The 26,542-nt window shown below is 39.7% G+C and overlaps 1 protein-coding gene across 1 annotated transcript; it reads right to left on the bottom strand.

Annotated features, from left to right (window-relative positions):
- Nucleotides 1–961: 961 nt before the first annotated feature.
- On the bottom strand, nucleotides 962–17,212 carry akna (AT-hook transcription factor). The gene is made up of 22 exons (XM_054612808.1): nucleotides 16,834–17,212; nucleotides 15,391–16,174; nucleotides 14,941–15,244; nucleotides 12,900–12,974; nucleotides 10,254–10,410; nucleotides 9,897–9,997; nucleotides 9,275–9,334; nucleotides 9,057–9,175; nucleotides 8,772–8,943; nucleotides 7,781–7,950; nucleotides 7,417–7,581; nucleotides 7,007–7,256; nucleotides 6,011–6,087; nucleotides 5,478–5,740; nucleotides 5,203–5,353; nucleotides 4,589–4,699; nucleotides 4,254–4,399; nucleotides 3,696–3,821; nucleotides 2,889–3,005; nucleotides 2,633–2,722; nucleotides 2,186–2,330; nucleotides 962–1,667 (listed from the first exon to the last, which is right to left on the bottom strand). Exons 1-22 carry the CDS (start codon nucleotides 17,210–17,212, stop codon nucleotides 1,430–1,432), a joined length of 4,200 nt encoding a protein of 1,399 aa, XP_054468783.1. The 3' UTR covers nucleotides 962–1,429.
- Between the last annotated feature and the right edge of the window lie 9,330 nt (nucleotides 17,213–26,542).

The following is a 26,542-nucleotide window of genomic DNA, read 5'->3' as shown; positions in this document are numbered from 1 at the left end:
ACAAACAATACTTCCATGTGTACTTAATATGTACTAAGGCTGTCTAATAAATTGGCTTCCATTACATTAAAGACCTTCAAGATCTTTAGATTGTTTTTGCATCTACTACTAGTAAAGAGAGTGAAAGCAAATTTTCATTTTACCTTTATTTGGCTCTTTAGGGTCAACTGAAAAGATTCCCTGCAAAATATTAGAAATAAACCAACAGTTTAAAAAAAAAAATAATGGTACAAAGACATTTACAAAAAACAGAATTCACTTAAACGGCCACATTTCTGAGGTGTATTTCTACCAAATACAATTCATAAATTATCTGTATATGTTGACGTTTTCACCTTTTATGTAAAAACAAAAAATCAACAGAGCTGCTCAGTTACAGTAGTATTGTCTGGCTCATATAATAAAAAGCATGTGATAAAATACTGTACACTAAAAATCCCTAGTTTAAAATTTATAGTATACAAAATAACATAGAAACAGACTCATTTTGAGGATATCCAGCATCTTTGGTCAACACAACAACAAGCTTTGACCATTTACAAAAAAAGATGCATGATGGTCTCCTGTTAGACCATCAAACACTATCACAACAGCTGCAATGAGCGCGTGCATTTTATTTCCAGCACAGCATGCTACTGTCTCAACAAGGGGATGAAAAGCTTAGGCAGAAACTAATACAACACTGAAATCCCAAACTTATTTTGAAATTTCTACAAATTAGAAAATATATTAAAAAAAACACCACATGATCAATAAATAGCTCAAAATAACAATGACTAGTATTAACTCATGACAACGGCCATCTCAAAACAGCTGTAACTTCTCACCTCCAATGACAAATAAGACACTTATTACTTTCCTTAGTCTGTTTGACAATCAACATGGTCAACATATTTTGACAAAACTGATCTACAGTACTACGTATTTAGTCATTTAAATGTATGCCAGCACATCTTTTGAAATGATTATTTTGACAGCTAAAGACACTAATGTTGGGCCACTTGACACTTAAAAAGACCTCTATACGAAGTTCAGATCATGGCTTTTGAATGAGGGTTGTCTCTCTACAAGTGGATGATTGAGCCGCCGTCTTGCAGCTAACGGTGCTGACAGTGTTAAACAGGGGGAAGGGGAATGGAAGGTGGATGCTACGTTTTGGCAACAACGCCATTGGTCCGGACAGCGTTATCAGCAGTGACTTCATTCGTAAGGAAGAAATTTGCTGCCATATTAATGTTCTGGAGTTCATATAGGGAACCTTTTCAAAAAATACAGTATCAAAACGGAAGACCCAGAGAAAGGTTGCAAAAAAAAAAAAAGAGAATGATTTTTGATTTTACCTGGTCCTGCACTCACTCCCTTCAGCTCCTGGTGAAGTTGACAGGTTACTGTTGCTCAGTCTATGTTCCTTGTGAGGTGAGTGCACAGACTAGTAGCTGCAGGAATGAGTCAGGTTCTCCTGGTATTGCAGTCCAGAAGCCAGAGAGCGAGCCATGTGTCCAGAGGTATGTTTCATGTGCCGAGCTGCTCTGATGGCTCTGTGCAGAGAGGTGTCCACGGAGTGCTGCTCGTCAGAGGACTGGAAGCGTCTTGGCTTCTCCCTCCGACCTCTGACCCCTGAAGATTTGCTGTGGCTGGGAGACACGTAGAGGGGTGATGTATACAACCTAAACAGGGTAAGATTGATGACAAAAATAAGCTTTGTTTGACAGTTCAGATGAAAAGTAGGATGACAAACAGTGCTCACGTTTGTGTACAACATACAAATGCACTTCTCTTTGTGATGATAGGAAATTACAGAATATGTATGCTAAAATGTCAAACTGTCAATTACACCTCACAGAAAGAAACTTTCAGTTTCCAGGGATGTTATTTTATTTGTTATCCATCTCAAGTTGATTCACTAACCATAATCTGATTTATGTTTTGCAGCTGTGAGGAGCTCCTCTATGTATGTACACTTCATATGGTATTTTCATATTTTTTTTGTTAGTAGTATGTACTGGAAGAGGGACTCAGCTTTTGCATATATTAAAAAGGACTTTCTGCAATAAGAATAATAGACAATAAGCTCTCATTTTCTTTTAACAATAAGCATATGTTTCAGGGGCCTGTGGCTATAATCTGCCTAGTGGACACTTCATATGTCTGGGGTGTGTGTGTAGCAAGAGTGCAGGTTGCTTACAGAAGAGGTGGCGGACACACAGGCATGCACTGCAACAGTGCAGGAGGAGCTGCAGCTGCAAAGTATCCGCTCCTCACAGCTCTATCCGGGGACACGACTGGGTGGCAGCTTATGTGTGTGGGTGACTCTGAAACTCTGCGACAGTCTGTGAATCACAGAGCAGGTAAGCAGCTCCATTAACACTTCACATAATTAAACAGATTTAATTCACTGCAGACTGATCTGATGTATATCCTGAGCATAGTGACTGTACAGAGCGTTGTGCTCCTGGTACTGAACAACAAACTCAGATTCTGACAAGTCATGGATTACGTCATCAACCACACACACACATAGCAGAGGCCTGCAAATAGATAACAGTTTACACCTCTCTATCAGCACTCAAAACACAGTTCTGTTAACGATGGGTTTTAGCAGCATCACAGCTTTGATCACATGGTCTCTAACCTGGCTCAGTGCTTATGGAGGGTTCTAGGCGTCCACATAGAGGACAGCCATGACTGCGAGAAAAGTGGGCCGGCTCTCTGTTGCCACCAACTGGCACGGAGAGGAAAAAAAACAAGCAAGCAGCACATAAATTAAGGACAAAACTGCAACATTTCACCCTATATGTTTTGACATGACTTTCTTTGCATTCAGGCAAACGCGTAGATGGAAAGACAAAACAAAAAAGGCCTGCACAGGATAAAAGGAGCCTCCTTACTTTCAGATCGCCCTTGGTGACGTGACAAACACTGAGGACAAAGAGGAGCCCGGCGCCCTCTGCTGTCTGGTTCATCTACTGTTACAGACACTGGTACAGACACACCAGGATGCTGCCCTGCAACACAAATGCAAAATCCCTCAGCAGCGTGGTAGACAATCTGTTCTGGCAGATTTGCATTTATAAACACATTGAAATAATCTAAACACTTTTTATTATTAAACATCTGTGTGACATGTACATTAACATATCTATGAATTCATGAGTAGTCACTTTCTGTGTGTCTATGGAAATGTACAGGTCTCACACAATTTAGGAGAGTATTTGGAAGCTGGGGAGGGCAGGAGAGACTGAGGAAAGCTATAAAAAGGCTTGTATGAGCAATGACAACAGCTCTGTACATAGAAAATGTATTGGTTAGGATATTCTACTAGGACTGTACTGTCTGTTGCTAAATACAGCCATGCGGTCTTGCACAAAACAAAACGGAAACGACAGCATTACAACAAAACATTAGATGTTACCCACAAATATTAAATGTTTTGTTAGATAACTGCTCGCTATAACGGCTATCACAATTAGTTTTGTGGTCAATCACAAGTATGGCCGTTCTGAACTGCGTCCACAGGGCACTGGGTTGCACTGATTACATGCTTTTTTAATCCTGTAACGATACTGTCAACACGTCTGGGCAAGACACACTTGAATTTGCTCAGTCACTGGAGGATCATCTTGATTGGACTATCAGCTAAAAAGGTCTGAAGTTGCCATGAAAATGTCTGCAGTAGAGAGAATCATTGTTCTTACTGGGGTGTATTCTGCAGCGGACAGTATCCGTGTGTGAACAGCAGCTGTCTGGTGCTGCAGTGGATGTTTGAGTACACCTGGACACCAGTGGCTGAAGCTTGGGTGAAGAGGGCTCTGAATCTTTCACTGAATACAAAAATGTTACATGTATTAAATCATAATAAGCAATTTTTCTAAGGATTATTGCGCTTGCGTTATTCTCTTTGTAACAAATCCTGAGTATGACTAAATGTAATGCACTCAGTTTTAAGGTGCATGCCTGCATGGTAATATGTGCATTTATTTGGATTAAACAACAACTTTCTATTGATCAACATCTTTATTTCTTTATTTATATCTATGTGTACATAGTAGTTAAATGTCTATGCTTACATTTGTTCTTTGTTGTCCTTTGTTTATTTGTATATTTATCTGTATGTACGTTGAAAGCAACGGAATAAAACGGTCAAATTCCTAGTATGCATATGCATACATGGCCAATGAAGCCAATTCTGATTCAGATACTTTCTAGCTATATTCTGAGTTTAAGGATCAAGTGTGAATTCAGAACCAACTTACAGTTGTCCATTTGTGTTTTTAGTCTTTGTCTGTGTGCAGAAGGTGGTCTCTTCCTTGTTGTTCGTCTCAGAGTAGACTCCTCAATCTCATCAAGCGTTTGTCTGTTTCTTCCTCCCCTGCTGTCATCACCCCTTTGCTGTCCAGAACTAAGCATGGAGAGAAGACTACATTAAGTACAAGCAAAAACATTTTAAGTATACAGGATGTATTCTGTTTGTGAGCATATACAAGGCTATAGGCTTCATTGCTATAGCTATAAGCTCTGTCCTGTTGTTTTACTCTGCAGACTATCAGCAGGAGGATGTTGTGGTTACACCTGAAAGATTAAAACAAACCTGATGCGAGGTGTAGAGGTCACAGAGCTCAAAGGCGTCCTATTTCTCACACAGCTTTCGAGTCTCTCCCTCAGTCTGGTCACCTCGGCCTGCAGCTTCTGGATTGCATCACTAAAAAACATACACGAAAGATATGCAAAATCACATAAGACAATCTAGCTGGAGGTCATGTTTGCATTTAGCACACATGATTAGTTATTTTTCACCACGACAGGTATCCAAGGTCAAACAGTAGTAAAGTCCACAAATGTGACCACTAAAGTGCTGCATTGTGAAAATAATAAAAATTGTCAGGTGTCAGTCCAAATGTACACAAACGCTGTGAAAGAGTCACGCAACACCACACCATGCAGGAATCAATACAAAGTACCTCCAATATGCAACCACATTCAACAGCAGCCGATACTGTAATCAAATAAATAAAGAATATGAAAGGAAAATTATGTTTAATGATGGTGCTGGGTAAACTTACAGGAGTTAAATCAATTTCAGGAAATAACTGACAATATTTTTTTCCATTTATCAGGAATCATTTCTCTGCAGGGAGACATAAACCTTGCCATGTTTGCACAGCTATCGCCATAGCAGCTGCTGCTGCTGCTACACACACTTACTTGCGATTCGCCACCTGACTGGAGCTCAGTGCTCTGAGAGAATTGCCATGGCGATGCATTGCAGCGGGGGAGGAGCTGGGGCTGGAGTTGTGGAGGGAATTGATAGATTCTATGTATTGTTCATTCTGTCTGTCTTCAGACACAGTGTGAGCTGCACAAAAAGAGGACAGCAAGTTAAAAACACAACGACAGAAAACGCTAATGAATAAGAGTATTAACAAAGTAAGAGAATAACAGAACAACATTCAGCTGTAGGACAGAACTTGGAGACTCACATCCGTCACTTTCCAACCCAAACTCACTGGTCCCACTGTCGGCCCTGGTTTTTTCTGTCTGACAGACGTAGCGCTGTGGAGAACAGGAGAAAGTGCGTCTCCTCTGCCCTTGTCTGGTACTCTTCTGCTGGTCACGGCTGAACCGAGAGTCACTTCTGGACTCCATAGCCGCATGACTGTTTGATGGTGACGAAGCAGGAGAGGGACATGTGACTGGGCCTATATGAGGATTACCCGGGTTCCCCTCCTGAGGCACTGAAACACTGTTGTAGCATGGAAGAATATTCAAACATGCAGAAAACACAAAAGACAAATAAATAAACGGTAAGAATAAAATAGGAGAATCAGGGGCTTAAGAGTTGTGGGGTCAAACATCAGTATGCTGTGTGTGTGTGTGTGTGTGTGTGTGTGTGTGTGTGTGTGTGTGTGTGTGTGTGTGTGTATGTAACATGGGTGGGGGATGGCACTGGAGGTAAAATTTATGGTGCAGTAAATTCGTGTGGAGGTTCAGAGGTAGTGATGGACCTTCTCACCTCACTGAGGCCCTCTGGTGGAGAGGACTGTCTGAACAGACAAACCCACTGTCCGTCTCCGGAGAGATGATCCCATCCTGGTCAACATAACAGAGGACAAGGATTATGCACCATGTATCTATACACATTTTTCAAGTGTAGATACATCATGTTTGAAGGTTTTATTTATCACCGGTGAGCTTCATTTTAAATTTATATTGCTGTTTTTATTAAAGCAATAAAAAGACAGGCTGTTACACTGGTTTCCAGAAGCAATTGCTAAGCATATATCAGTGCTTTTTGGGCAATGAAATCACGAGATTATGCAGATTTACACCGATTACAAGTCATCTGATTGGTAAGTGGCTAAAAGGTACTTGGGAGCTCAGTGTTTTGGCTTTTAAAACAACTCCTAATTTGCAAACACTATAATACACAAACGATGATAGATGTAATTGAATGACGCAATATAACCACATTTTCCATCCTCCTGTAAATGCATCCAAAACATATCAAAGGGAACAGTGTTTTGGGGTTTCAATGTGTTGTTAATTGTCAATAGTTTTGCAAGCTAATACAGCATCAACAGTATTAATACAATTTTCCTCACAACAGTGTCTCTTAGCTAAAACCCATGCGGTATGTTCATACAGTATATAGAGAGATGCATCAATGTCGTGACTAAAGAAGAACATGAGAGAAAATGTTTAAAAATGTCAAAAGCCTAAAGTAAAATCTTCTGAGGCCTTGGCTCTACACATGATCAAATGTTAAGGCTTAACATTTGATCATGTGATATATATATCAGGTTTATATATTATAATGCAATTAATTCAAAACAAAGAAGGTACGACCCATTTGGGGTGGGGCGGCTTACAATGTTCCTATATCATCAAAGGGGGGCTTGACAGTTTGGGAACCACTGTGTTAAGCACATTTCACATTTGTGAATAAACTCAACGTAGAATCAATGACAGACTGTTATTTCACCCTGGCAGTTTGTAAAATAAAACTGACCTGAGAAGGCACTCTGTTGGTCCCAATTTGGAGTTTGGAGTTTCTCTTCACCAATGCATTAATCTCTCCCAGACTGCTCAAACTGCTGCTGTGGGACTTCCCCACCTCTAACCTTCTTCTGCTACTGAGAGGATGAACGGTGGGTGTGGTAGACTGGCTGGAGGTCCTGCGTGAAGGAGAACTGGACCTGCTGGTTTGCTGTTTGATGGAGCGAACAGGAGGTGAGTCCAGATGGTCTGATTCGTCTATCCTGTGAACAGAGAAGTACAGCAAATTCTAATTTAGCTTTTGATTTGTCATTTGAGATATATATAAATATAAAGTCGCAAAAATGCTGGTATTATTTTACCATTCAAGATAAAAGTAATTAAATATAGCAACAACTCAGAGCTGCTTCTCTGATGACTAACCTCTGTGGAACACTTTTCTGGACTTCCAGGTCTCCAGTTCTGTGACTCTGTCTTTCTTTCTCCTCGTCCGCAGGCTGCATGTCACTTCTTAAGGCATCAAAAACGTAAGCTCCTTGCCTCTGGCTATTGTCTAAAAGTTTGGGAAGCTCCTTGAAGCTTTGGTAGCTAAACAGAGGATGAAAATGTCAGGATGCAATAATGCATGCTGCTCCTCACTTTCCATATTTCTTCTGAAATTGAGAAAAATAATCTAAAATAATTGTGAAATCTCCTAACATTTATAAAAAGACTTCCACAGTAAAAAGGTACAGAGGGTCACTATTCATATTATTTTTCAACTGAAAACACAAACATCCCAACTCACTGATCCAGTAGTGTGCCAAAGTCTTGTTCAACATGTCTTTGTTTGCCATTCGTAGGTTTAAAGTAGAGGGAGTTAAGAGCTTCCTCCTCTTCATCACTCTCTTCACTGGCTGAGCTCACCTCCACTGCCGCCGCCTGTCCTGGATCAACCAGCAGAGGCACAGGTGGGCTCTGGAAAGGGATGAAGTTAGATCATTAAATAAACATGTGTGTGTGTGTGTGTGTGTGTGTGTGTGTGTGTGTGTGTGTGTGTGTGTGTGTGTGTGTGTGTGTGTGTGTGTGTGTGTGTGTGTGTGTGTGTATATATACTGTATATGTACCCATATATAAATAAAATCTGATGTGGCTGCAGTAACATCCTGTCATTTCATAGCAGCAGTGGGTTCTCCATTAACCACCAAAGGTCAAACATTTTGGGGAATGTTTGAAACACTATGCAGAAGAAACTTTTTAGCATAACATTATTATCGTTCAGTGAAATCTTTTTTTCCCAAATAAAAATTATTGTTATTATTAATGTATTTGCCAATTTTCTTCCGATGAAATATAGTTTGGTCTATAAAATAAAATAAAGCAGTTAAAATTATCCACCACGATATCCAAGGCAACGTCTTGAATTGTATTACTTAATTTAACCTGGAAGTCCTTTTCTGACCAACAGCCCAAAACTCAAATATATTCAGTTTACAATGATATGAACAGAGAAAAGCAGAAACTCCGCTCATCTGAGAAGCTAGAACCATCACATGTTCAGGTTTTCTCTATGGATGTGTACTACATTTACAAATACTGATGATCTCTTATATTTCTGTTCAAAATGACCTTGGTCTTTATGTACAGTAAATGCACAATACTACTTTGTGGCATGTCGCAAAGACATGCTAACAACCTACAGAGTTCCCCACTACATGCACAAACTCAAAAGTTAAATAGATATTCAGTACTGTTCCAGGACAGAGTGCATTAATTCAGATAGAGATGTCTGATGGTACCTGCGGGTGAATCAGCGTCTGTCCTCCCTCAGAGGGGACAGATGAAGGGGTGGGGTGAGGAGGTGGAGAGGGCGGAGCCACACAGGTGGGCTGTTCTTGTTGCATCTGTTCCACCTGCTCCTTCAGCTCATCCATTTGCAGCCCACACTGAAAGATCAGCCCCTCCAGCTCCCTGATACATACACATGCACACACAAACAGAATAAATACAGCAAAAACAACTGAGTGCACATATGTAAAGAATATAAAATGGAATCTATGACGCATTTATCTTGGGACTCTCACCGTTCAGAGTCAAAGGGGCTGATTTGTGCCCCATGCTGCTGCAGGACTTTGTGTTCATCCCTCGCTAACAGATAGCCCCTTTCTAAAGAGTTAAGGCCCTCAGCAAGCTGTGAGAGACCCTGAGAAAGAGCAGAGCTTCAATAAATTGTTTAGAAGAATGACTTCTAATAGCCACCTCAATGCTTTATACACTACTAACTGTGAGTTGTTGTTCTTACCTTCATCTGGTCAAAAGGCCTGAGTTGTTTGCTCTTTAGGAGATCCTCAAAAGTCTGCAGCTGAATAAAGAACATCAAATCCTTTAACTCTTTATCACATCATCTAACAAATCTGTGAGGATTTACATTACTGATGATCAGGGGTGTGAATAATAATAATTAATAATAATAAATAATAATCAAAATCGAATTGGTATCTCACAATTCGATTTTGATTCTTGGGGTCACATAAAAATGTACATCAACCAATTGCAATAATGTTAACATACAAAAACAATAACATTAATGTATGCTAAACTTTTTTTTACTAAACCACAATTTACTAAAAAGCTTTAAGAATAATACATTCTAGTTATTAATAAAAAAATAAAATGCTGCCTGTTACATAAAAAAAGTTAACAGCCTAAGGCTAGCTGCACTTTTATTTCCTAGAATTTTTAAAAAAATACATTGTACACAAAATAAAATGGTAAACTGGTATTTTGTGTGCTTTTACAGCAAATCACACAGCAATGCTTGACTCTACTATGTCTTTGTGTGTAGGATTACAGTCCATCAGTAGCAATATCTAGGCGATTTTGTAGAAAACCCCTACTGTTGATTGATATAATAGGTAGTATACCTGCTGGAGGAACTTGTCGGCCTGATTGTAGAGAATCTTGGCTAGCTGCTGTCCCACCTGAGAGTCTGGGCTTCTTGTGGAAGGACAGGCAGATGAACTTCCTGTTCATTTGACAGACAGGTGCAGAGGAAAGAGTTATATGATGCAAGTTGTACAGAATGATGCAATGTTAGCAGCAGCTGAATGATGGATGACAGTTGATTTGTTTGCATGTTCAACGTAATGAAAATGTAAGTGACTGTGTCATTGTACAGCAATAAATCAGTAGAGCAGAGTGACTCATTTATAGGACATATGGTTATATTAAGTCATGAATTTCGACAGCAAAGTAGTAAATATTGAATAGGTTGACTGTACTCTGATGATGGCTGTGTCCGTTTGGGTGAAGAGATGCGGAGTTAAACTCTGCTCTCTGAGCCTGAGGAAAATCCAGCATCATGTACTTTGAAGTGTCCCTGTTTAGTCCTGACTGGACCAAGTGGCCGGGCTTTGGAGGGTCAGAGTACAGGTTCACCTGGTGGAGATATGAAAAATGTATAAGTCTGGTGGTACATTGTCACAACTTTCCCTTTCCTTTCCCTGGTAATATACGTGACTTAAATTACTGTGAGATGCCAAGGCTTTAACATTTTTGGTTCACTGGTCAATTCTGCTGCATGTTACCTTATACCAGAAATGGGACTTTAGTCCAGGTCTAAGCAAGCCTGAGCAACAGCACATTTGGTACTGGTGACTATGACACTTAAGGCAACATGTACAGAGCTTTGTCAAACTGAGCATTTTTTAAGAAATAATCAAATCCTAACAAAAAAATAGAGATGATCGGATTCAGTTGGATTTGGTAAATATACAGAAAGCCAACATCTCCACTTAGTAAGCGATAACACAACTCTAGATGACACTCTGGGGAACCCCTACAGCAAACAGGCCATTTCAGAGCAGAAAAGACTGTCTGAATTTGAACTGGACTGTGGTTCACACACACACACACACACACACACACACACACACACACACACACACACACACACACACACACACACACACACACACACACACACACACACACACACACACACACACACACACACACACACACACACACACACACACACACACACACACACTGAGTGGTCGCCCCTCCCCTTTCTGTTAGCACACATAAAGAATTGAATGAAAATTATAATGAATGTACGCCCCACCCCACTAAGCAATAAATCACTATGACCTTAAACTGACCTCAACAGTGTACACACACACACACACACACACACACACACATGATCTTTACTTTACACAGTGAGCCACTACGGTTGCTTTTGTGGTTTCTCCTACCTTTACATTCAGCTTGTATCACATTTGTTATACAGTTAGGAGTAAAGAGACAGAAAATAATTAGTCAGAAAGATGGAATGAACTAAACTAAGATCATTAATCGGACTAGAGTACATCATGCCTGAATGTTTAAAGTTTAAATTCAAAAGAAAATGAGTTGTATAAAATATAACTACTAAAGCTCCTTGATTCAAGTCTATGAAGATGCATTTCCAGTTTGAACTAATCATTCAGGGTTCACACAACATGAAAAATGTTCTTTCGAAAAATAAACCAATCAAAGAAATCCAGTGTAAAGTCGCTCCTCCCAACCTGCCGGTGTGACGTTAGCTAGCAGAGGAAGGTGAAGACAGACGGTAGTTCAGTGTTGTGGTGAAGGAGATGGAGATGGAGGGGAGCCAGAGAGCCCAGTAATCTGATTTTAATTGGTGCTGATTGTGGAGCTACTTCACTACACTCATGTCTCTCCTCCTCTTTCCTTTCTTTCCTATCCCACTTTATATTCTCTAATCACTCGTTCTGACATACTGCTCTGTCACTGATGTCCTGACAATGTCTGGGCCTGGGCTGTTGGATCTCTATAGGTCTGTCCTGTAGAAATAAAGTTGAGGAATAAAGACACACAACAAGCTAATAAACAAAACATACATCTGAACTAAAAAAAATAGCATGTTTATTTTCATAAACCTCCCTTTTAACACTTTTAAACATTTCATTTCTGTATTGTTGCTTGCTTATCAAATGTTGATTTATGTTGTGCAGCTTGATTTTTTTAATACAAATATATGATAATCATAACAATCTATATGCTAGAATCCCTTAGATAAGGCAATTGTATCTTTGTTTTTTTTTATTCCTGTAAGTACAGATCACAAAAATACCAAAACAAAATTGACAAAAAAATCAAATTATCTCTGGGCAATTTTAAAAACCCCAGATTAAGGAAACTCACAATACCAGTCTGTTTCCAACCAATGGATTTTAATGAATTCTGAAATATTACTGACCACATGCAGAGAAAACAACAAAAGGGAGTACTGTCATTGGCAAAGAGAGTTTGTTTACAAGGGGAGCTTTGAATAGATGACTGTTTTGTTCAGCCATATCATGGGGACTGTGGCCTTAGTTTATTTCAGAGGAGCCTTTTTGTTAGTTCCTAGTATCCTGGATGCTCTGTACATACCTACCAACCCATTTTATTTTGGTCCTGATTATCCTTTTGTGTGTTTGGTTTGTTCTTAGATATTACTGCACAGACTATAGAAGAGTCTCCATTTGTCCACACAGTATCTCTAGATGTTTTGTGCAGCCTGTTTTTGCACATATAACAGTAGCTATGAATGATGCCTCTCACAGAAATATCAGAATGAAACAGACATAATGATTATTTCACTGTTGCTCCTTTGTTTAATTAAATCTACAGCATTGTTGAAGGGAATTAGGTATTTTTTGCAAACATTTATACCTAATATTGTTGTTTAGAAAAAATAATTTAATAAAGTAACAAAATTTGAGAAAAATAAACATTCCATTTTGAAGCTCCCTTCTGGAAGTGCTTTAGTGATTTAAAATTTAGACCAAAAATAAACTTTATGGCACCAAAAAACCCTGTACTACTACAAACAATTAAATAGTGATAAATTATAGCCTAATTTCTATATTAACTACCTTGGCTTGGAGGCGCAGGCGATCAATGGTGTTCTCCGCCTCGGCGTACTTAGTCAGCAGTCTGTTGTAGTCCTCCTGCAGCGAGATGAGATAGAGAGGAAATGAGCAAGTAAGAGGAAGGACAGAGAAGAAAAAAGAGAATGCAGAAGAAGCATGTGAGGATAAAAACAAGGGAGTAAAGAAAAAGAAAAGGAAGATGTCAAAGTTGGGCAAAAAAATGGAGGCAAGGAATGAAGAGGTAGAGAGAAGAGAGCGGGATTTAGATACCGTTAATTCATATATCTGTTACAGTTAAAATATTTGAACACCCTGGGGCTGTTTTTCATCATTTGGCCCTTTGTTCCAATGTAAAGTCTTAATGCAACTGCTAAAAATAATATTTCAGACGATAGTGTGCTTCAAACATTGTGTCAACAGTTAGGGGTAGTCCCTTTTCGTGCACAAAGCCTGGTCCATAAAGCAATGTGTTTCTCGGTTTGGTGTGGAAGAACTTGATTAGCCTGCATGGAGCCCTGACCTCAACCACACCAAATGATTTGGGGTGACTGGAGTACCTAGTGTCTTGTGGAAAGCAATTTTAGCAGCAGATTTATGCCCATGGTTTCGGAACGACATGTACAACAATCAGATGTGGGTGTAATGTACTGGCCCCACATACTTTTTATCCATATTATGTACATCATGGCCATGTGGTTCACTTTGAAACACGTCAGTAGATGTGTTATAAATACGCTGCTGTGGTGCAGATAACATTTAGCATCATTCTCACTCACTAAATGGCAAAATAAATGTACTGCTTCTCTTGTATAAAGACAACATAGGAGTTTGCAGTAGCCAAACATAAATCGTATAGGTGATGCAAAGGGAGAAAAGACCAGTAGTGGACTGTAATTTTAGAAGAACATTTATTAATAAGCTGAAAAACAAGGATAAGGCATGTTGGAAGACTAATTCGTAATTGCTGTACTACAGTACAACTGAGGAAAAAGTAATTTGTGTTGTCTCAAGGTCAATGATCTGCAGACCTTATTCCATTTCCCAATTTGAATCCAAATCTCTGTAGTATAAAGATAAGTCACAAGCCCAAGCTTTGTAATTGCCTTGGTGCTGTAGACGGATTGCGAAAGAAAGTATTAAGAATGTAATATTGGAATATTGGCCAAAATACACAAGGGCAGGGTTATATTGATAACATGATGAAGAACAATCCCTTTGCCATCCCAGACTTGAACAGAAAGGATATTACTATTTCTGATTGATGCTCCCTCTCAAAATGTCTATAAAAACAGGCACCAGAATGAAGATGGTCTAATTTTCATTATTCTTTTTGGTACCACATTGCCTAGTAATTTAAATCTCATCAGTGTACTCCATATACACCCAACTTTAATTTCCCAAATGAAGGCCTTCTCTGCTCAGTACACGATGTCTAGTTGCTTGACTTCATGAATTGCTACAGAATAAGAGAGGATGTAAAGAGGGTGCCTCTGGGAATGAGCAAAGATGGTGGTCAAGTGGTGGCAATTTGCTTTAGAAATTAGGAAAAACCATTTACTTTTCCTAGGGATCCTGTTTGATTTAGACAGCATCACTGGTATTTATGAAAATGAAAAGTATTTTCTAGAGGTGTGATGCAGGATTTGTCCGTGTGTGGTCTTGGCTGCCAATACACCTCGAGCTGGTCCCAAGACAAAAGTGGGAGGATACCTTTCAAAGTCATAAATGTATCTCTGCTCTTTAACAGCAAAAAAATGTAACTTAATATGTGTAATCAGTGCTTTATCAAATAATGTTGCTCTGGGTTCTGTGATATGACATGTTCAGAGGCCTGGTCTTTTTTTGGGCCAAAGACCAAAAAAAGACCAGTATTTTTATGTAAAAAAGCCTTAGTATGCCAAATGTGGCAGTGAATGATCTACTCCACCCGCAGCATCATTTAATTTTGGCAACTTCTGATGTTTTTCATATTACAGCCTCACTAAGCTGACTACTTTTGAAAAGAACACACCAGTGTTTTCCGGTTGATTTTATCTACAAGTACCTCTAGTTGGTCGAGCAGTGTGGTGGCCTGCTGGCGGGATCTGAACTCCTGAGGCACAGTGGAGTTTGGGGCACTGGTTGGTGGTTTGTACGAGTCTGATGAGGTAGGAGATCCATCAGTGGTGTTCAGTAGGACTTCTTTCACGAAGTCAGCAAGAGATTTAAACACTAAGGGGGGCTCAGGTGATAGGGACTTCCTTTTGGAAGAGCGTCTGCTCTTTGGTGGGTTGTATCCATCTTTGGGGAAACGGACCCTGGGCTCCACCTTGGAGAAGTCTGGTGTGCGGTAACTCAGAGGCCCTTTTCTGGAAATACAATTAAATACATGGTTAATGCTTTATATGAAAAAACTACAATCATGATAAATGTAAACTGAAAAAAAAGGAAGGATGCAAAAGCTACCACACAAGGTGTGATGAAAAAAATGAATTGCTATGGGAATGGTGCTCACCTTGATTCATCCATTTCAGCAGCATTATTCCTGGCTCTTGGTGTCCTCTGTTCTTTGGCAGGACTTGGACTTGCATTCCACTGTTTGAGTTTTAAGGAGTCTGCCTTGTCTACGCTGAGGGAACGATTCCTAGAATATGTAGCTTCAGGAGAATGCTGCCTCATCTTCCTTGGTGAGGGAGTGGGTATGTGAGTCTTACCTGACTTATATGATGCCTTTAAAGGCCCATTATTTACCCCACTGTAACGATTTGACACACCTTCTTCAGAAAACATGGCTGCTGGCTGAAGAGAAGCCCTGAGCTTAACCTCAGCACGAGGACTGGACTTGAGGCTTATGTGGCTCCTGTGCGATTCTGGAGGACTTTCTGTGAAGCTTATCTCTGGAAAGGTTTCGGCGTCAATCCCTGGAGCAGCAGCCAATTCCTCAGCAGTGAAGTGGGGAAGGTGGGGGAAAGTGGGGGCAGTGACAAGTGAGGCAGGCTGGGCTATTGGGCAGTGATGATTGGAGACTGTACCGGGTCCCATGGCTAACAGGTGAGCACTACAAGATTGCGTAGAGCTGATCTCCTCAATCTCTCCTTTGGAAATATAGCTCTCAGCCAAGCCATTTATCATTTCCAGCTCTCTTAATGTGCTAGGGTCTTTATTTTTATTTTTATTCCTGTCACTCCTAGTCCCCGCTTCTTGTCCATTTTCCTCCTCCTCTGTGACGTCCAAGTATTTGTCCCACATAGGAACGGACTCTATCCCCTGCTCTTCTGCTCTATCCATCACGTCCTTGACTGCAAAAAACATGGAGAGACGGGAAAATGGGAAGACAGGTTTCAACAGAGTATAGGCATACATTCGCTCCCACAACAATAGGTATCTAGCTGGCCAAGCCTTCAATAACTCTTAACTGGCCTATACATTACATTAATATGAAAAAGAAAATACTGTTGACTGGTCACTGTGATGGGTAACACTTAACACAATCAGAAAAGTAAACTACAACTATTAATGTTGATTGATTAATTAATCATCAAAGTTACTTTTCAAGCAAAAACTTTCCAGACTTCCAGCTTCTCCGTTGACAGGATTTGCCTTTTTTTGACGTGATTATAAACTGCATATCTTTAGACTGTGGAGTAGTAGCCAGTCAATACAGGCAACCTGGGCTGGGACCAACTTGGGCTTCAGGACATTTTATATTCCAAACAAATCACTTGGAAAATAGGACTTATGGCTGCCTGGAACTTAAGAAAAATATATTTTAACTAGTAAGACGCAACGTGGTTTGAAAGATGGCCAGCTGTGATGTAAAGTATAAGAAATGTGTAGTTAATGAGCTAAAACATGCAAAACCAGTGGTATGGTCCTTTACGCATATCAGTGCAGGAACTACAACATCAAAACTTGCAAAGAAATACTTTACTCATGGTTAAAGACATTAAATACTAACCTGGTGATAGTATTTGCACATCCTCTTCTTGTGATTCGTTATGGGACAGATGTTCACTCCGGCTGTAACTCAGCTCCTCAGCTGTATCCCTCTCACTCCCACTAGGGTCTGCCTCCTCTGGGGTGAGGGTTCCAGGGTACAAGTTTGGACTACTTTCTGCATCTGAATCACAACAAGATGCCTCCAACTCCACATCCTCCAGTGCTTCTGACAGTCCAATGATGCCATTCTCATCCATCTGCCTGACAAAGTCATCTGGCTCTTCTTCAACCTCATCCTCCCACTCATCCTCAGATATTACAGAGCTGGTGGGTGAGGTGCGAACCGGGGCAGGTGTCCAGAAAAGAACCCCTGCTGTGGTGTTCTTTCTTGTCTCCATTGGCCTATCAGGCAACTGTGGCCCTCTGCAGGCCTCAGCTCTGACCTCAGTCACTGTCTCAGCCAGGCACAGGAATGCCCTGCATCTTTTTTTGTTGATCTGGCTCTGCTCTGAAGTCCACTTTCAAAATCATGGCTACAGAAGATTACTGATTGCATATCATGTCAGTAAGCTGGAAAAAGTCCAGATGCAGAGCTAAGGGGGACTGGCCGGTCAGTTTTCAGTCTTGAAGAAGAGGAGATCTCTTTGGAGGCAGTTCCTGAAACACAAAATAGTATCAGCTCTTCAGTCTCTATTATTAATTAGCATTACACTCTAAAGTAAAGGTATTCAAAGTAAATCAATTGAAGAGAAACAAACATATATTAGGACAAGCTCACAAAAAGGAAATAGTGAATAATGAATTATACTGTGCTGACAGACAACCAGAACATTTTTTTAACTAAAGCAATTAAAAAGGTGATAAATTGTGCGTTAATAAAAACAGACTGAAACATGAAATTATAAGTCAATTAATTAATTGAAAATCAACATTTTCAATTAATTGATTAATTGTTTTAGTATTTTACAAAAAAAATACCACTGGCTCCAACTTTTCAAATGGACAATAACTTTGGGTTCGGGGCTGTTAGACAAAACAGGCATTTTGAAGACATCACATTAAGATCTGGGAGATTGCAAGATGAGGTCTTCAAAATGAAACATCTACACATACATTAGGTATTAACCTATGTGTCCCACTGCACATTCGATATCTCTCATAAATGTTGCGTCTATCATTGTTGCTGTATGACATCGTAGGAGTAAATGTTATCATAGTAAGGCAATCATTTCAAACAAAAAGTCGCTAAACAAAGCACTAAATATCAACTTTGTCATTTGTAGTCATAAACACCCCCCAAAAAAATAATAGGTCAGCTTTACCCCTCTCAACCACTCATTTGGCTTCCATCATATTTATAGAGATGTCTTCACAGAGGACCCAGGTTGTGCTGGTGTAGGTGCATCTGAACATTTCAGATTTTCACAAATTAAACATGACAGGTGTGAAGACTGAGCTGTGGAAATGGATCAGGTGGACGTGTCCTGATACAATCCTAGAAATCTACCACAAAGCATCACTTAAGGACTAATTTCCAACATGAACTCTTTGTGAGTCTATGCAACAGACAAGTATTCCTTTTATTGCCCCCTGTTTAACACAGTGCTATAAATTCGCTTATCTCAGAATAAGAAGTTATTTAATACCTACATATCATACATGTAACAGAGTTTGGATGAGACTACTGGTTCACAATGATACATCAAGTCCCCCAAGTATATTCCTAGAGCTGCAACGGTCACTATGGCAACTACACAACATGAACACAAGCTGTGCTTTTCAGCGTCTGCAATAAATCTTTGACAACTCTTAACATACATGCCAGCGCCTTCCCCAAAAGTCTGTAACAGTGCTACAAAGAGTAACATTTAATTTATGAATTTATACACATTCTTAGTCCCTCTAAACAGCCACATTTTCTTAAGTACATCTTTATAGAACCTTGGTGTGAACTTCAGGCAAGGAAATTACCAGTTAAAAAGCACATTCTGTACAGCAGAATTTGGATTCTCATTGAGCAAAGTGGTCACCACCATGGGGTTTTGCCTTTTGCATCAATGTCCAAGATTACCGCAAGAAGATTATTAGCTTGGTGCTTCTTGTGTGTATATCTTAATCAACACACAAACCTCTCTCATGCACACACACACACATCCAGACTCAATCCTGTGCATCCACAAACTTGTTTTGATTGTGTTAGAAACAAACACAAGGCTTGGCGTATACGACTGACAGACTTGCCTCATGCGCTATACACAACCCTTTCACACACAAATCAGCAGAGAGGCTCCACGCTGACCAACATGGCAAACTCACTATGCATTTAAAGTAGACCACAAGAAAGAAGAGCGCACATCTCAGCGGACTAACAACGCAAGAGTTTAGAAAAGCAATAAGTTCACAATCGAAAGAATAGAGTTTGCAGTATAATTATGGCCTATTCATTTCCTCCTCCAACGCACAGGAATGTCCAGGGGATCAAGACGAGCATCATTTTGGTTATAGTACCAAAACTCAGATATTGTAGCTACACTACAGTTGGTATCCAAAAATGTCATACAATAGGCCTTTTGAGTGCAGACAATTCTACTTCTCAGAGCAGGAAAAGTACAGGCGTGGGCCAGCATGAACTGAAACTGAAGAAACTAAAAGGAATTCAACCATCAATGAATAAACTATTGACTGTGACATGACTAAAAAGTCTTCTGTTTAAACGGCCTGTATATATAAATGTATTTCAGTTTTGGGTGGTACGGTGTTTCTGTCTCACACCCAGAGACATGTTTACAGTGTTTACATTTACAGTACGTGTACTGTAACTAGATTTAGAGCAAATGCAAAAGAGAAGCAGGCAGCAAGGAACTTGAAAAGCAAAGCCAGTTCTAAATTCAAAAATGTCCTAGATAGAACTGTTGGATTTCTGACCTTCTCTGGTATGAATAAAGCAAAGAAACAACTCACCTGTTGCTCTGCTCATGCTCCCCGGTCAGTCCCGGGGGAACTAAGGATTTATCTTAGCTACCAGATGGGGGGAATTAAGCTGCTCTAAAGCCCTTACAGGGGGCTTCACGGATTGTAAACAGACAATGATCATCAGCATACATCCAGGACAGAAGGCGAGCTCAGCTCCTCACAGACAGACAGACAGACAGACAGCAGGGCTGTAATCACCTGACTGTCAGGAGAGCTCAGGTTGGACAGGTGGGTGGAGGAACAATGAACGGAGAGAAAGAGAGATAGAAAGCAGGAAGGAAAAAAGCAATGACAGAAAGTCTGCCAGGGTCTACTCTCAGTCCCACCAAAGCTGTCGTAAAATCTTTTGGCCTGGCCAACAGGGAGAATACATCAATTTTCAAAGGATGACGACCGTGCAGTGAGCACAAGTGTTGCTGGAGTCGCCCAAGCTGGCAGAGCTGGAGCGAGTTGTGTGCGTCCTGTTTAGGACGGCCTAGTGACTAATATATGACAGCTAATCTACTTAGGAGGCACAGGGAGAGCTGAAGACACAGGATACACTGAGCATAGTGGAATGGTGAGCATAGTGACTGAATAAAACTGTTTAATTGTTTAGAATTGTGCTGAAATTATTAGTTCATTGATCAATTACCTGCTAGAAAGAAAATCAAAAAGGAATTATTCATTTTAAGAATTTTAAGTTGTGGATTATTAATTACTTATTATTGGCAATGAACTCATTCAAGTTATGCATTGTAAAATACCATAGACTACACTATAGTTAAAAAAGGGTAAAAAAAAGATGACACCATGAAACTTCCCCAGTTTACAGTTACTTGCATTAAGACAATTACATTTTGTAATACAAGTTTTCTGATATTGTGTGTTTGAATATGCAAATGAGGCATTTCCTAATGGTAACTTCTGTTGAATTTAGGAGAAATCTCCAGACACAAATAGACAGAGTCGTAAAATAAAACACCTAAATGTGTATTTTGGTTGATGCATTTTCACTAGTCGGAGAGAAAACATGTAATGGAAGCAACATAGCCCAAAATCTGTAAATTGACCAGTGCGTGAAAACAATTATTTGTGCCTGTGGTGTCTCCTGTTAAACTTAGGTATCTTATTGGCAGTTCTATTGAACATATGTAATTTGTTCCCATCCAGACTGATACATAAGTACAAGATAAATAGAATGGTTGTTGTTGCAATTATTGTTTTCGTAGTAATCTGCCTCTGCACTATACTTTTGCTCTGGTTTATGCTTTTAGATGCTTGTTTAAGAAAGGAGATGCACTTGTGACTTCTGGTGACTAGTAGTTCTCTTGAATACCTATGTTGTACACTTCCTGTAAGTCGCTTTGGATAAAAGCATGACTGTAATGTAATGTAATGTAATGTAATGTAGTGAGGGGGATACCTGGGTGGCTCTGCTGTGAGGGGGATTCACCCCCTATCTTTCACAAAAGTTTTTGCTACAGTCAGCAAGTTTTCTCCAGTTACTTTTGCTGGTGATAACTCAGAGGACTTAAGTCACTGCAGCCAGTTGGAGTGGATTTCTCAGAAAATATACCTGCACAGACCATGTGAAACTACACTCTCATGCCTGTGGCGGCTGTGGCGTAGTGGAGAGCAAGGTAGTTCTCCAATCAGAGGGTCGGTGGTTCGATACCCGGCTTCGGCAGTCGATGTGTCCTTGGGCAAGACACTTAACCCCAAGTTGCTCCTGAAGGCCATCGGTGTGGACTGGATGATGAATGTTAGTTAGAGTCTGATGGTGGCACCTTGATGGTAGCCTGTCATCAGTGTGTGAATGGGTGAATGATATGTAACATACTACTGACTGTAAGTCGCTTTGGAGAAAAGCCTCTGCTAAATGACTGTAATGTAATGTAAGCCATGAAAGGATGCAACAGACTCTTAGTTACACTAAAACCAGCAGTCTCTCTTATGATCCACAGTGTCTGACAAACAAGCCTACTACAGAAACAGTACACTTTCTTTATACAATATATAAAGTAGCCTACAATATATAAAGTAGCCTGTATTCAACCCCGTGTCCCATGCTTTGAATAACTCAGGAGAGAGTTGCTCAACATGTTAACCAGTCAGGCTGCAGGGCAGTGACAGCCTGTTTGTTATGCACATTGAGATCAATCCAAATGACACTACTACAACTAAATAAAGCAACTTTATATTCGTATTGCATTGCAAACTTACCTCATGTGACAGATAAGATGCATTGGTTTCGTCCAGTCAACAGGCGATAGTTTCAGCTTCCCTTTTTCAAACTTCAAAGGGAGAAGACCCAGCCCGTGTTACCATGGTAACACACGTGTTGCCATGGCACACATGTGTTACCATGGCACACACACAACAACAAACTGCGACAATTCTCATGGAACTGAGGTTTCCTCAAACTCTCGTTACCGTCACTTACTTATAAATGCATCACAACCCACATTAAGATGTCGTGCAGCTTCATAGTATTAATACCTTGATGCTGGAGGAGTCAGAATGTATTTATGCCCCCAAAACAACGTACTTTTTGATATTTACCCTGCTAATTGCCAGTGTTGTGGAGTGTGGATTGATTGCAGCTGACAGAGTCGTCACTCCAGGCAACACGTGTGCAATCACCGCTCCTGAGTTTAGTATTTCAGGCATGTTTTACTTCTTACAGACCGCGCACAGCTCTTGTATGTATTCAAACAGCAGCCCTGACACTAATGTTAACCGTTTCTAAGCCAGATTGAACATCATCGTTTAATTTGTGCAGTTTGTTGCGGGTTGTGTTACCTGACAGACAAAGTTCCGGACAAATTGTCTCCAACTCGCCTGAAGCCCAAAGAGCTGAGCGGTGATTGGTTATAAGGCAGTTCAGGGGCGGGGCTTAGCCTAGATCTGGAACAAGTCAGATCAGGAATACATCCAAATACAACACAAGCAGATTGCAGTTCAAAGACAAGGCCACAAGAGGGCACCCTATAGTCATTTAAGGAAGATGACTTTCCTCTTTTCCTCCTTGTATTTAGGGGATTTAAATGTAATGCACACAGATATTCATATTCAACAGAAACAAATAATACAAAAAGTGTCCGAAATTATTTTTTTATCATTTTGTTTTTCAATATTTGCACGTGGATCATGCAAAAAATGATTATATAGGTCATACATTAGTTCAGATTATTATTATTTTATTTTATTTTAATTCTGGCATATATGAATAGTTAAAATAATGAGTGTATTAGTCATTTCTTTTTTCGTCAACTTAACTGATTTAACCCACCTCGGGCCAGACCTTCAAATTATGAAACAGGAAAAATTATAAATAGCCCTTGCCTGTCAGAACATAACAATGCCTTGCACACAAAGCCTGTTCCATAAAAGAATAGTTACCCAGTTTTGTGTGGAAGAACTTGACTGTCCTGACCTTTTTTCGGAGAGTATAGACTTTAATAGCAACACATTAAAGCCCATGGTTCTGGAAAGACATGTTCAATAAAACATGACTGTAATGTAATGGTGTCAGTGTCCAAAAACCTTTGTCCATGAAGTGGTAACACACTGGCACACTTTCAAAAGATACCACTAGAGATATTATAATCACACGGTTGTCCACAGAACATCATTATCAGTATTTGAATGACAAATTTTGTCTGCCAGAGATTTTACAAAGGCAGCAAAGACTGGAATTTAAGTATAATTTTATAGATGTATATGTAAAAAAAAAAGTTACCCTTAAAAAGCCTATTAGTCCTTGGATGCTAAATCACACAATATTGCTCTATGACATAATAACTAAGAAAACATATTTACAATTGCATGTCAAATAGTTTGTAAAATGGTTGAAACTGATCGAGAGAAACACAGAGACAGAGTGATGACTATGAACCTGACAACAATCAGCCTTCTCTTGTCTGCATTCATGCAAAAATCTGTGTCATTCATACCTTTCCTGCACACAAATAAATCAGTATTCCATCTTGGTAACAATGTACCAAGATGAAACCAAAGCAACCATGTAAACCTAAGTCAAAGTACAGTAGATTGCTATTTGGCGTAATCACAGAAGCCAAATGGCAGAGTACCTATGGTCACTGGCACAGATCCAAACCATGTTCAGCAAGACTAAAAGATCACTACCTAGTGGGCTGATTAAGTCGGCTGTCTGGTTGGCTGAGGATGATACCTATGATACCAAACAGAGGAAAGCATTAACAGTTAAGAGGCTGGAACAAAGTGGTTGTTTAGCATATTTTTCTTGATAATGAACTAAATCAATTCTGTGTTATTTGTTCAGCCAAAACTCATAAATAACAATCAAATAGGCTTTACAATGGCTGAATATCTATTCTTTTCTAGTTCCTAAACATGAAATCATTTACCATTTTTAAAAGGGGAACAAGGAGATGTCCACTTTTTCTGTCAGTTGCCTACAAACACCATTCCAAAGATGAGTCCCATTTGGAGATAAGATTGGATTGGTGACCTCTCCAGGATGTACCCTGCCTCTCACCCAGCGCATGCTAGAATAAGCTCCTGCAGCTCCCATGTGACAAGACAAGCAGTATAGAAAATGGATTGAGTTACAATTCAGTACAGTGTGTTCCATTTGCATTATGACAAATGTGCTTTTCACCTGAATAATAAAGTTAACGTATTGTTGAAGATAAAAGCATCAAAAATGAATCACCAAAGAGCTTGAAAGAAAAAGGGACAATTTTACATTACGTGCAGTGTTTTCTACAGTATGGGGCCAAAAAGCCTATGGACCCTGAAAATAACATCAGTTAGTGTTTAACATTTCATTCTAAAACCATTGAGAAGAATGTACTGCTACAACAGCCTACACCCTTCTGGGAAGGCTTTCCACACAATGTTGGATGCTGGGTGTTGTATGTTGGGTGATGAGTTCTGCCTCGAAGTCGGTGTTCAAGTTCATCCGAAAGGTGTTTGATGGGGTTGAGATCGTGGCTCTTTGCAGGGCAGTCAAGTTCTTTCTCCCCACAGCTTGGACATAAGTTACATATCATTGTATGATGTAGCATCACAATCTCCCTTCATTGGAACTAAGACCCCAAACCATCCCCAAGCTAAAACAATGTAGACAACAGTGTTCAGGTTTTTGGCCACTCAAGTGAACCGTGACAACTCCCTTACAACGTCACATGTCCAAGTTTAAAACTCAGAGTTCAATACAAAAGCAGACAGAAATCAAGTTTTTGTGCAGTTATCTTTATTGAAAAATTAAACACACTTTCTGTATAAATAGCATGTCCTCGTACAACACTCCTCATTAAAATGTGCAGGAAGCAGACGGAGGGGACCGGTGGAGTGACAGGAAAACAAAAGCAGAAGGAGGCAGCTGAAGAGCATGGCAGGCAGGGTGGAGAATGAACACCAACAAAATAAAACTAGTGCAGCTAATAAAGCAGGAGGCACACTCAGTGAAACAAATAAACATCTTCTATAGACTCAACAGGTGGTGTTTTACAAGTCTGACCTTTGTGAAGCAGTGGTTGAGGGGTGGGGGGAGCAAACCGTCTCACCTTGCTACAGCACGAGCAACAAGACCATGTCTGAACTGAGCGTGTCTCATGTCGGAGCCAAGGCCAGCACCTCTCTGTCTTGGCCTCTGATTAATGAGACTGTCAGCGGCTTCCATCGCTTCCCTCAATCATCCCTCCCTCCTGGATGGCCCTTTAATATCAGATCAAAGACAAAAGCCGAGCCGCTATCGACACATCTACAAGACAGGGTCATTATGGAGGTAACTCACGAAAAAAGTGCCTGTGACGAGGAGGGACGATTCTGCAGTAAAAGTATGTTTTATAAATGTTTAAATAAATAAACAAGGTTAATAAAATAACATCTATTTCTTTCCCTGTAGAGCTTTATTTATCAATTTTCACGTTTAAATGTCTCTGAGACATAATGTAAAAAGGTTTACTTCTGATGAAATGATTCAATAAAATGAAAAATACATAAGACAATTGAAACTAACTTTTTTGATATCCTGGAAATTGGCTTTGTTTGAAGATTAATTAGATCTCTTTTTCCAACTTCCATACTTTTTTGGTACTCTCCAAAATGTTTCCAAAGCACTACGAACACTGTTCTGAAATGTACTCAGTTCTTTTTTGATGCAACTTTTTAGGAAATGAATCATAATTCTACCAATTTCATACTTTATTTAGGTAAAGTTCTGCTGTGGATGCTTGTATTTAGACAACATTTGGGATGGATGACTTCTTTTGTTAAAGTATAAAGTTATTATAGATATTTTTTTGTTGTCAACAAATCCCACGAAAAGACAAAAACCAACAATATACTGATCCTACTGATATATTTTGTTCCTCTGTGTCATAGAGATCTACTGTTGATTAAAAACAATTTTCCCTCAGTACACACACTGTATATTTTGAGTAAATCTCACAGACACTGCTGTACATAATCACTAGAGCACCAAAAGTGAATTAATCCGCAGCTGAAAATAGTCCCAAACAAATGCACTATTTACTCCTGTTAAGGTTAAGTTTGCTAAAAATGACAGTGCCAAGCTATTTTGTAGAGAAGTCAAAAGGTACTGAGGGACAGACAAACACATTGTTGGTTTTGGTCGTTTTTATACAATATGATTAACACTTGCCTTATCCTTTCAATGAAAAAAGGCTTTTGTATAGAAATATCTTTGAATTCCAGGAAAGGTAACAAGTATTCTGTTGGTATCAGTTCTGAAAGTCATTCCATTTGAAAGAGTATTGAAC

Source organism: Anoplopoma fimbria, chromosome 14 (genome assembly GCF_027596085.1).
Source record: "Anoplopoma fimbria isolate UVic2021 breed Golden Eagle Sablefish chromosome 14, Afim_UVic_2022, whole genome shotgun sequence".
NCBI classification, from domain to species: domain Eukaryota; kingdom Metazoa; phylum Chordata; class Actinopteri; order Perciformes; family Anoplopomatidae; genus Anoplopoma; species Anoplopoma fimbria.
The sequence above is the reverse complement of the archived record's forward strand: the minus strand, read 5'-3'. Positions and strand labels throughout refer to the sequence as shown.